The sequence below is a fragment of the Erinaceus europaeus genome, chromosome 9 (genome assembly GCF_950295315.1).
Source record: "Erinaceus europaeus chromosome 9, mEriEur2.1, whole genome shotgun sequence".
NCBI lineage: Eukaryota > Metazoa > Chordata > Mammalia > Eulipotyphla > Erinaceidae > Erinaceus > Erinaceus europaeus.
In genome coordinates, this window is record NC_080170.1 from 8753872 (window position 1) to 8765923 (window position 12052).

The 12052-nt window shown below is 43.7% G+C and overlaps 1 protein-coding gene across 7 annotated transcripts in view; it reads left to right on the forward strand.

Moving 5' to 3' along the window:
- Positions 1-8564, forward strand: part of CPEB4 (cytoplasmic polyadenylation element binding protein 4) — a 73994-nt gene extending 65430 nt beyond the window's left edge. For all 7 annotated transcript variants that reach the window (XM_016187172.2, XM_007520824.3, XM_007520823.3 and 4 more), the window contains one exon: positions 3966-8564. In XM_016187172.2, the coding sequence (XP_016042658.1) occupies positions 3966-4193 (228 nt within the window). In that variant the 3' untranslated portion in view covers positions 4194-8564. The remainder of the gene's footprint in view (positions 1-3965) is intronic.
- The last annotated feature ends 3488 nt before the right edge of the window (positions 8565-12052 follow it).

Consider the following 12052-nt stretch of genomic DNA (forward strand, 5'->3'; position numbering starts at 1 on the left):
CCAGTCAGAAGATGATCATCACCTGAATTGGGTCTGTTCACAGTTTGCTAAGTACTGTCTCCACTTGGTCACATATGCAGTTCACCAGCCATTTAGTGAGCATTTATCCGACTCTTTATGGAGTGTTACATCAAGTAAACAAACACAGGTGCTTTTGAAATCTGCTGGCCTTTGTCCCCCTCACCACGGGACATTGAGTCCCTCAGCAAGCCCAGCCTCCCAGTGCACTGTGTGAGAAGTGACTGAATAAACTTACTCCTAGGATCCCATGCCTTAGAAATATTCCCCTCTGACAGTTTACATTTAAAAGAAAAATAAAATGGGGGGGGAGTGGGGACATAGCGCAGCGAGTTAAGCGCATGTGGCGCCAAGTGCAAGGACTGGTGCAAGAATCCCTGTTCAAGCCCCGGCTCCCCACCTGCAGGGGAGTCGCTTCACAGGCGGTGAAGCAGGTCTGCAGGTGTTTGTCTTCCTCTCCCCCTCTCTGTCTTCCCCTCCTCTCTCCATTTCTCTCTGTCCTATCCAACAATGGTAACATCAATAGCAACAACAATAATAATAATAATAATAAAGCAGGGGAGTCAGGCTGTAGCTCAACGGGTTAAGCGCAGGTGGCGCTAAGCTCAAGGTCCGGCGTCAGGATCCCGGCTTGAGCCCCCGGCTCCCCACCTGCAGGCAGGTCCCTTCACAGGCAGTGAAGCAGGTCTGCAGGTGTCTGTCTTCCTCTCCCCCTCTCTGTCTTCCCCTCCTCTCTCCATTTCTCTCTGTCCTATCCAACAATGGTGACATCAATAGTAACAATAATAATAATAATAATAAAAAAGCAGGGGAGTCAGGCTGTAGCTCAACGGGTTAAGCGCAGGTGGCGCTAAGCTCAAGGTCCGGCGTCAGGATCCCGGCTTGAGCCCCCGGCTCCCCACCTGCAGGCAGGTCCCTTCACATGCGGTGAAGCAGGTCTGCAGGTGTCTGTCTTTCTCTCCCCCTCTCTGTCTTCCCCTCCTCTCTCCATTTCTCTCTGTCCTATCCAACAACAACGACATCAATAATAACTACAACAATAAAACAACAAGGGCAACAAAAGGGAATAAATAAATTAAATAAAATAAAAAATTTAAAAAAAAAAGCAAGGACAACAAAAGGGAAAATAAATATTTAAAAAAATTTTTAAAAAGAAAGAAAAAAGAAATCCCGGTACATTTGTGCACCAGGTTAAGTGCACATAGTGTGAAGTGCGAGGACTGGCGCAAGGATCCTGGTTCGAGCCCCCAGCTCTCCACCTGCAAGGCAGCTGCTTCACAGGCGGTGAAGCAGGTCTGCAGGTGTCTGTCTTTCTCTCCCCCTCTCTACCTTTCCCCTTCCTTTCTCAGTTTCTTTCTGTCCTATCCAACAACAACAATAGCAATACCAACAACAATAACAGCAACAACAGTGGATTCATAGTGCAGGCACTGAGCTTCAGTCATAACCCTGGAGGCAAATAATAATAATAATAATCATCATCATCATCATCCCAGTTTATTCAGTCATAGTTTATCCCCCCACCTGAAAGTAGGTGCTAACTAATGTGGTTTTCATTATTTGAATTCTTTGTTGGTTTTATCCTCTGGATCAAAAAGCTAGAGACAATCTCAGGGATAGCGTGTTCTCTTATTTTCCAAACCGGATTGTGTTGGAGGGTTACATTCCACCTTGTCCTAGTCCTTTTGCATCTACAGACTGGCTTTTTCTTGTTGTAGGTTTGCATTTAGCAGATGTTTTAGTGCCCAGACGTGGATGTTCTGCCACCTTAAGCCACCACCACTCACAGTGCGCCCTGTGAGCCTGCTGCCAGTTGGCACACGTACTAATTAATCCGTGGTGGGACAGGAGACGGCACTCAAATTCAGTTGACACTTTTACAGAAAGGCCTTGTGGGGGTCTCTTTTCTTTTTTAAGTGCAGTGTCATGAGATGAGTTTAAGAGCTCCTGCATGTGCCACATCATTGAACCACCTCCCTTGCCCAATGCTGTTCTGTATGTCGAAGAGAGAGTGACGACGGGGGGGGGGGGGGGGGCGCAGAACGTAGCAAGCTGGGTTAAGCACACAAAGTACAAAGCATAAGAACCAGCACAAGGATCCCAGTTCAAGCCCCCAGCTCCCGACCTGCAGGGGAGTCGCCGCATAGGCAGGAAAGCAGCTCTGCAGGTGTCTTTCTCTCTCGATCTCTCTTCCCCTGTCCTCTCTCAGTTTCTCTCTGTCCACTCCAATCAAATGGAAAAAATGGCTTCCAGGAGCAGTGGATTCGTAGTGCCAGCACCGAGCCCCGGCAATAACTAATCCTGGAGGCAAAAAATAAAGTAAAATAAAATAAATGAAAACGAGAGCTTGGTGGACACTAAGCATCACTCGACCATCCATGTGCTGTCCAGGATGCATTCACGTCGTGCCAGCGTTGAGCCCAGGGTCTCGTGCACGCCAGGCCATGTATTCTGCTGGTGAGCTAGCTCCCAGATTCCCCCAGAGAAAGGCCTTCCGGCAGCAGCAAGCTTACATTGATTTGCATTCAGTGCTAGGCCCCTCATTTCATAGCAGACCGGCGCTTTCATTAGGGCTACCTTCCATAGCCAGTGCTCCAAAGCGCTGCATCGATCGCCTGTTGCCGTTCTCAATGCAGAGCGCAGACACTGTCGGCCAGCAGGGGCTCACACCATCAAGTAAGCTTCCTGCCCTGCGTACTCTGTTTCACGGCAGTGTCACATTTCAGGTCAAGGTGGCCGTCACCCTCGACTGCGCCTGTCTTAAAGCCAAAGGCATGGATCCTGTTGGCAGCAGAGGATGCGGGGGGGACTTAGGTGCATGTTAAACATGTCGACTTGGTTTGTGTGTGTGCCCTCTCTCTCACACACACACACACACACACACACACACACACACACACAAGTATATATGACTAAGGAACTCATCCCTTTTGGTCTCACTGCTTCAGAGTTGCAAGATTATTGTAAAAATTCAGGCCTGAGCTGTGCTTGTCCCTAGTCAGACTCTGACTAATGTCCTCGCCACTCCGTGGATGTCAGAATGGCTGGGGGCCAGGAGTCTGCCGCTCTGGTTCTATCTGCCCTCCCAGCGTTTTGTTTCCATCTCCTCCTTTTGTGCCCAGCTAACCTTTGTCAGGATCCGTCAGAGTAAGGTGGCACCAGTGCTGGTAAGAGCCTGATAGACTCTGCAGGACTAAAAATAAAAACCACTCTTACAGTTGGGGCCTTTAACAGCCACGCTATTTTTAATGCCGAGAGTCTCAGATGACAGGTCGGCCTACTGAACGCTGGAACGGGCCCAGGTCTATAGTTCCTCCTCTGACTCTCAGGCTCAAGCAACCCATTCTCCCTGACAAAGCACAGGGCACGGCTTTCAGCCCTAAGTGACACGCAGCGTCTCGTCTTCCCAGAGCTGCCAATTAGGACCTAGGATGTGTGCGCTATAAACAGAAACCATGGTCCAGACTGGATTACAGCTCCTCAGCTGCTGATGCCTGGGAGTCAGACATCTTTCTTCCCCCTGATTTGAATATTGAAGCGCTACTTTGTGGCTCTTGGAACCTCCTCCTTGTTACTGTTTAAACTACAATTCTACATCGCAAAAAAAAAGCCAGATTCATTCATTAAAACAATGGCCTGTCTCTAAAAACTCTCTGGTGGGTTTGATTCCAGGACATTCTAATCCAAACAACAGGTTTTACTTTGTCTCTGGCGGAATCATTGTGGGACAGTGTTCAGTATAATGACAGGTATAAAGATCTTACCAGGTTCTTGAAAGACGGACTGTCTTTATCTCAGTGAAGGAATCATTGACTCTTCCTTCAGGGCACCTCGGAACAGCTTCGTTCAGACACTTCAGAATGACCCTGGTCCACTCACTGAAAATGTAAACTTTTTTTCTCTCTCTCTCTCTCTCTCTCTTTTTCTTTTTTTCTGTTTGGTTTCAGGTGGAAGTTAAGCCATATGTCTTGGATGATCAGCTGTGTGATGAATGTCAGGGGGCCCGTTGTGGGGGCAAATTTGCTCCATTTTTCTGTGCTAATGTTACCTGTCTGCAGTATTACTGTGAATATTGCTGGGCTGCTATTCATTCTCGTGCTGGCAGGGAATTCCACAAGCCCCTGGTGAAGGAAGGCGGGGACCGTCCTCGACATATTTCATTCCGCTGGAACTAAGGATAACTACAGTGCTCCTTTTCAGGCCTCCGAATAAGTGCACTCTTCTGTTAATTCTGACCCCCTCCTCGACCTCTCCACGCTGGCATGTCCTTTCGTAGCTGTCTGTAACTTAACAATAGTATACTGAAAAGAATGGCCTATAATATAGGTGTTTTGTAGATTCTCTTGTGTCACTGCAAACAGGCTATGTATGAACTCCTATTTCATATCGCCATCGTGCTGCCTGGGAGTGACCTTCTCTTGTTTCACTGGAAGCCAAGAGGACCCAAACTTCCCGCAACATTTTTCTTAGAGGAGAGAGAGAAATATTAAAAAGAGAAGTGAAACAATAGAGTATTTTGGGTTTTTAATTAAATTATTGTTGATAATATAACGTATAAGAGTACTTTTATGAAAAAAAATAACCATGCAACAATAACACTATCGTTCTATCCTGACAACAATATTTCCCCCAGGGAAGTGTTTTTTTTTTTTTTTATTTGTTTGTTTTTGCCTTTCATCTTTTTTTGGCCTCTCTTTTTTATTTATTTTTTATTTTTTAAAATTTTCTTGCCATCCCCTTTTTATCCTTTAAAAAGCAGTGGAGGAAGTTAGCAATTATTAACAGGAAAGAGCATGTTTAAGCAAACACAAATGCATGAGCAAGATTGAAGCAGCATTAGAACTAATTGTAAGAGTTTGGAGGCTGATGATAATTGAATCTTGCCTCAAAGTTACTACCACATTGGAAACAACAGCAACCAACAAAAGATAGTGAAGTAGGCAGAGCTAGGTTTATTTTCTTTTCCACAACTTTCAAATTCTAGAATGTAAAGAATTGGGTAAATGTACTACTGAGGGGAGTGCACTTATTTTTTTTAGACTTATTCTATGGTCATAGCCCCAGGAGCTTACCAAAGCTAGACTTTATGACAACCGGTGGGAAAAAGTAGCATTTCCTCTCCTGAAGAACAAATGTATAAATTTTATTTTTGATGTCACATATAGACTCTATATCCTAACTTACTAACACTCACCAGGTGTCAGCCTTTGCTCTCCATTTTGACGTACAAAACAAAATGAAGCTGAACTCCAGAGATACCTCAAGGATTTCATTGTTGACTTTGCGTTAGGAAAAGTCAAGTACACTCGGAGCCAAAACTGGAAGGCAAAACCAATACACAAATTGGCCGCTGATTGGCTTATTTTTTAGATTTCAAGTTACTCTGGGTATCCTGTAATTTAGCTGTAATATAGGAAAGGAAAAAAAAAAAAAAGTTAAGTAGTCCCAAAGTGTTTTGCACTGTTGAACTAAGTAACTGTGTACATCTGTGCAAAGGTACGTATGTTGATCTTACTCTTCCTATAAAATAAAATAACATTGCAGTTTCCGAACTTAGCATGGGACATAGACAGTGTTTGAAGTGCCAACTTCATCAAGTAATGCATGCTTTATTATAAATAAAACTCTGGCTTTGAAAGGCATTATGTGTTGAACAGTATGTTTCAGGAGTCTGTTTTGAAAGAGTCTCTTGAAGCCCTGGTCATGAAAACAATTTTCATTTTAATTGACATTCTCTTATTATTAACTGCCCTGTCCACCACACACACACACACACACACACACACACACACACACACAGAAAGGATTATTACCAGTGTGCAAAACATTCAAAACAACAACAACAACAAAATTAAATGGCAACCTTGCTCGCTGTGTACCTAGTAATACCATCTCGGATCCTTCAAAACCAAAGACTTGCCTCAGCACTTGGGTGGGAACACCTAGCTGATGACCACCCCTCCCCCGCCCCCCTCACTGATTCTCTTTATGGAAAGCAGTCCATGATTCTCAACACAGGCTTTAACCAACTGGACACCTTGTTAAGTTCCAGAGGTCAAAATGGAGGCATTCGCTGTCTAACCACCACTGAGAGAGAGCCGCTGACCGAGATCCCCCTGAAAAATCGGAAAAGCAGTGAGGCGAGAGTGGAGGGTGCTCTTAGCTGGTCAAGGACTTTTGCTTTCTTTATTGTTTCTTTTCGCTTCTTTTTCTTCTCTCCTGATGGGACTGTCCCTTTCCCTCGTTTCCTCCTTTTCCACGCTTGTAGGTGGCTTGGGGTGCGCGATCATGCTGTTCTTACTCAGTCCAACAGGTGTGTGATGAGTTAACAAGAAATAACACTGAGAACTAGCTTTGAATAATAATTTTTTCCCTTTGTACATGACCTGCTGAATTTCGGTACAGTGTTTTTGTAGCTAACTTATTTTGTCATGCACATGATGTATATTTGTTATGCACTACTTTTGTATATCTTGTTTTTCCAACAGTGAACATTTTTAGGCACACTTTTCACTGACGGGATATCTCTTTATGCAATACCTCAATTTTTCATATTGCAAAGAGTAGCTTTTTGTACTTTTATTACTGAGAGATCTTCATATACTTCATTTTTTAATATAAATAATTTTAATAAATTTTATTTTCTTATATTCTGCTTTTTATACATTTCAGTGCTCTGCATCCATTTTAATTATGAATGTCGTGCACTGGCAATGCTATTTTAGAGTGCAGAGAAGAGAAAGCATGTTGCTTCAACATCCTTCCCCAGCACCAACTTATTGGTGGACCTATCATTAAGAAATAGTCTATGTAAAGTCACAAATTAATGAAAAAAAATTCGCATGAAAATGACAGATAACACTGTAGTTCCTTTAAAAATAAAAAAGATTCAATGCATACGCCTAGGGTAGAAATTTAAAATGGCAAAAAATTATCTACAGCTTCTTACTAAGTTTTTAAAATTATTCATAAAGCAGACATTTTTGGTGAATGTTTAGCCATTTTTAATATGAATAAATTGATGTTAAGTGTTTGATTCAGAGATGTCTGCTCTTTTAAATTCTATATAAAGAGAGAGAGAGAGAAAAAAAAACTAGCCTGCCGTGGGACAGGTGTGTGATGTTAGTTTGCATGACTAATGTAAGAACTTGTTATTCTACTAAATACTTATTTGTGATTGTGTGACAAGCGTGTTTACAGATTATTTGATTACACTTCAATTTACAGGGCATAAACAATGATTATCTATTACTCTGAACTTTTTTGATTACGTGTCCTTCAGATTACATGGGATTGTAGTTGGGAGTTACCATGTAACTCAAAACATAACTAACATGTAATTAGTTTACAGACTGTAGGGTATCACTTCACTTTACCAAGCATGTAGTTTAGCGCACTAGCATGGCACCAGCCATGTACTTACAATGTAGTTACAGAGTAATTACATGGTTATTTTTGCAATGTAAAATAAAGTGTTTCTGATTATTTTCTATGTAAAGGAACCCCCCTCCCTTCTCCCCTCTGCGCCCCCCCCCTTACCCCCACGCTTTGGTATAAGATATATACTTCTCCATACACAGACCTCTGCAGAATGCAAAATGAAACTTGCAGTGAATGAACTTAGCATTTTAAGAGAGTACTGTTGGAAAGACTTGATAATTCACCCCTTTTGTTTTGAAGAGTTGAATCTTCTGTTAACAAGGTGATTTAAAACTTGAATGTGATGAATTGTGGCAAGTTAACTTCAAGTTATGTGCAATACTTATGTCAAACTTTGGAGAGATCTTTGCAATGTAATTCTTTGTTCTTAATTGCAGACATTTAAAAATGTCATTTTCTACTGTTAAGAGTGATCCTCTTTCTTGCTGGTGTTTCTAAAGAAAAGAATCAGAAATCAATCTTTCTACTAATGTAAATTTGAGATTATTTTTAAAAAATGGAATAAAAGAGGTTTTGGTCATTTGCTTTATTTTATTATCTTATTTTAAAGCTACTGTGATTGATAGCATTGTAAGAATTGGGACAATATTGTATTCAACTGTTTTATTTTTTATATTTTTAAAATTTAAAGTATAATTAGTTTTTATAATTTTCATCAGATTTTTGTTATATTTTTTGGAAGTGAAACTTTTAGCAAGTGAGTGTCTAGTTTCTACCAATCCCTAATGTTTTTTTTTCCCCAGTGTATTGCTCATATTATCAGAAGGAAAAGTTATTTAAGTATGTCAGTTAATTGTACTACTTGGCTGAATTTCCATATAGTTTTTACTGTGTATGGGGAGGTTGTAGTATTTATTATAGCATTTTAAATAAGGGTAATTCATTTTTTTATTAAAGTCATTTTCACGTTAAGTTCCTATTTTTGTATGTTCTACTCTTAAGTTATATAACACAGTTCCTTTTTTAAAAAAAAGAGTTCATTTGTTGAAGTGCTAGTGAAAATTAATGTTATTAAATAGTTTGCAAATGACTATTTATACCAGTATGCATATAATTTTTAAATATTTGTAATGTGAGATGTTGAATGAATAAAAACTTTTAACTCAGCTCTCTCTCATTGTATTTATTTATTCTCAAGACAGGCAGATTCTGTTTCCTTGAAGAAATCGAATTCCTTGCTGTCGCTCGTGGGTGTGACCCATGCCAGAGCCTGGCCCCTGCCACACTGAGGGAAGAGACTTTGATGTTGTGCCGTCTTTCTCTGGTCTCTCTAATTCTGTTTCTGTCTTTTCTATCTGAAAAAGATGCCAATGGAGTAGTGAAGCCCTAGTGATGACCAAGAAAAAAAAAAAAAAAGGAAATTTACTGTTGGAAAAAGAAGGCAGAACAAATCTGTAAGACACCCACCCAATCAAAGACTGGCAGTTGCACACGGCTCACACAAGCCCACAGCGGGGGGCCGCTGTCTCAGGCCTGTGTTGTTGGTTCATGTGCTGAGGTCTAGCTCCTGTGTAATCTGTGTGTCTGCAAGGCCTAACTCCAAGCTCTGAGTGTTCATCCACCTGTTGAAGGCCAAATGGCCGTTTCAAGTCCGGGGTCAAATGTTCTATCAGGAAAGCCAGTAGTTGGGAGGTTTTGCCTGGGCATCTCCGTCAAGGAAGAGCCTGGATTCCTGGCCATTTCACAAGAGGATCTTGGTGACCACGTCTCTTGACTGTCCATCCCTCACTACTCTCTAGGTCTTCCTTACACCTTGGGCTGGGGCCTCTGCGACTATAATCTCTTTTGCAGGTGATTTCAAAGCTTGGTTATGGCTAACGTGAGTGTGTGTGTTGGCAAGTGCGCCTTCTGACTTGGCACAGAAGGACCACACCGTGTGACACTGAGAATATGGCATGTGGAATTGTTTCTGCTCCTCCTACTCTACCCACCCCAGGAGAGAGACACACAGAGAGAGAGAGAGAGAGAGATGTTGGTGCAGCCCTCCTCCAGCTCAGGCTAGACCTTCCTTCTCACGAGTGTCCCAAATGCCACTCACAGGAGCAGCCCGTGCTTCCAACCTGCCACTTCACCATCAGGGACTGCCCACCCCTCTATAATCACTCCTGTGTCACTCCCCAGCACCCCCCACACACACCCCTCCCCGAGTCCACGCTCTGAGAATAGGGACGTCAAGCTTTGGATAAACTCTTTAAGAATTTAGAAAATGCACATTCGTGCCCCGCTAGGAACTCGTTATCTGGCAGCACCAGCGCGGTCTCGCCTTTATTAGAGAACATTTTGTTTTGGCATGCCTGAAGCTGGCTGGGGATATTTTTAAGTTTGCATCTTCTTCTAGCGAAATTGGGTGTCCGAGTTGGCTGGCTGAGGCATGGGGGAGGATAAAAAGTGCCTGATTATGATTCAGCACAGCACCCGGGGTTGGAAAAGTACAGTTTGTTTCAAAGAAGTTTAAAACAAAAAAAAGAACAGTAGTGTCCACCCCCCCCCCCAAGTGCTCTCTACTGCACATAATCTGATTAAGTGTCAGTGAAAAGCTGCTTGTGGGGAGCTGGGGGTGGGTGTGGAGGTGGCAGGTCAGTGAATACAGATGCCAAAAGCTAAGCCGGCCTGAGCTGGCTCTATCCGTGCCATTGGAGTTCGATTTCAGTAAGCAGGGCTTTGATACCAGAAAAATGTCAATGTGATCAAGCAAATGTCACACTTTTTAAAGAGATTATCTCCAAGTCTCCAGCCCCAAAAGAGAGAAGGGAAGAGCTAGGCAGAGTCAAGAGGAACCCATCTTCCACTAAGAGGCAACTGAGCCTTCTGAGCTCCTTGGGAAGTATTTCTTAGAAAGAGAAAGGGGGGTGGCAGAACTCTGAAAGCAGCTAGAAGAGCCCCCAGCCACCATGTTTGAACGGGGGGGGGGGGCGAGTTATTTCTGGGGCTGTGTGTTTCACTGATGGGTAGAGCCTGGCCTGTGTACAGGGCGGGCGGGTGTGGCATTGCCAAGGCTCTGTCAGGTGACTCTCATCCAACTTCTCCCTCTCCTTTCTTCCTTCCTTTCCTTCTCCTCCTCCCTTCTCTTCCTCCTGCCCTACCTCCTCCTCCTCCTCCTCCTCCTCTTTTCTTTTCTCTCCCCAGAGCACCACCCACCTCTAGTTTATGGTGGTGTGGGGGACTGAACCTAGGACTTTGGAGCCTCAGGCTTGAGAGTCTCTTTGCAGAACCATTATGCTGTCTTCCTACCACATCATGTCTTCTTTCTCTGCACTAGCAGATCAGTTCTCTAGTGACTGTTGATGTCCAGTGGTCAGATCACTTTGGCTAAGTGACTCGGGTCATGAAGACAGAGTTGGACAGTAGAAGCCAGGCAAAGAGGGTGGAGGAAGCCCGCAGGTCTGGGGCTGTCTCTGTCAGTCCTGTCTCACCTTCTGACTGCTGTCCAAGTGTCTCAGGGTCAGGGGCATAGAGTCCCAGGACTGGGAGCAGGGGGGTGATTTCATCATTCTGCACTTGATTTTTTGGTACAAAAAAAAAAAAAAAAAAGACAAATCATCCCTATTCAGTTTGAAAAGAACCACAGACCAGGGGCCCAGTGGTGGTGTACCCAGTTGAGTGCACACGACCATGCTCAAAGACCCGAGTTCGAACCCCTGGCTCCCCACCTACAGAGAGGAAGCTTCATGCATGCTGAAGCAGGTCTGCAGGTGTCTCTTTCTCTCTGTCTCCCACTCTTTTCCCATTTTTTCCCTCTGTCCTAGCCAATGAAATAGAAGAAAAATAATATGGCTATCAGTATATCGATTCCTAGAGCCTAGCAATAGCCCTGGTGACAATAAACCACAGATGAATCCCTAAGAAACTCCCCAGTGCTGTACTGAAATGGTGCATACCATTTGTCAAGCCCTCTGAAAACGCCTCTCCCTTTCATCTGTTGGACAGTAATGGCGGCTCACTGTTCTTTGTGGTAGCTACCGTCAGAGGACTAAGAAGTGACTCAATTTACATCATCATGTGCGTGCCAAGGAAGGATAGCCGAATGGAATGGTTGGGCAGATGGGTGGGCATATGAATGTATGTATAGTGGGATGGGTGGATGGAGAGAAAGATACATCAGATATGGTGCTTTTTTCTTTTTAAATTAAATGAAAATTTCAGTAAAGAGAAAGGGTTTCATTCTTTCTCTAGAACTCCTGCTGAGCACCACGCTCTGAATAGTAAACAAGTCTCTCCTCACATACCAAAGCCTTTGAGAAGCTCCAGGGCCCTTGTAAACACACACGCGTGCACACACACACACACACACACACACACACACACACACACACACACGGTCCTGCCCTTCCCCCCCCCCAGAGGGGCTCAGGGACAACTTCCTTCCTGATGCAGACGTCCTAGAGAATTTTTAAATGGGACTGGAGCATTTTGCTTCTGGGCTGAGATGCCAGGATCGTTCGAATAGATTTCCATGGAGAATCTGTGTCCCTGGTTTTGCATATGCATTTTGGAAAAGAGAAAGAAGAAAAGCACTTGCCATTTTGAGTTCACCGAAGCTCTGGCGAGCTTGGCTTCCACCCTCGAGGCAGCTGGAGCGGCTGCCCTGGACAGA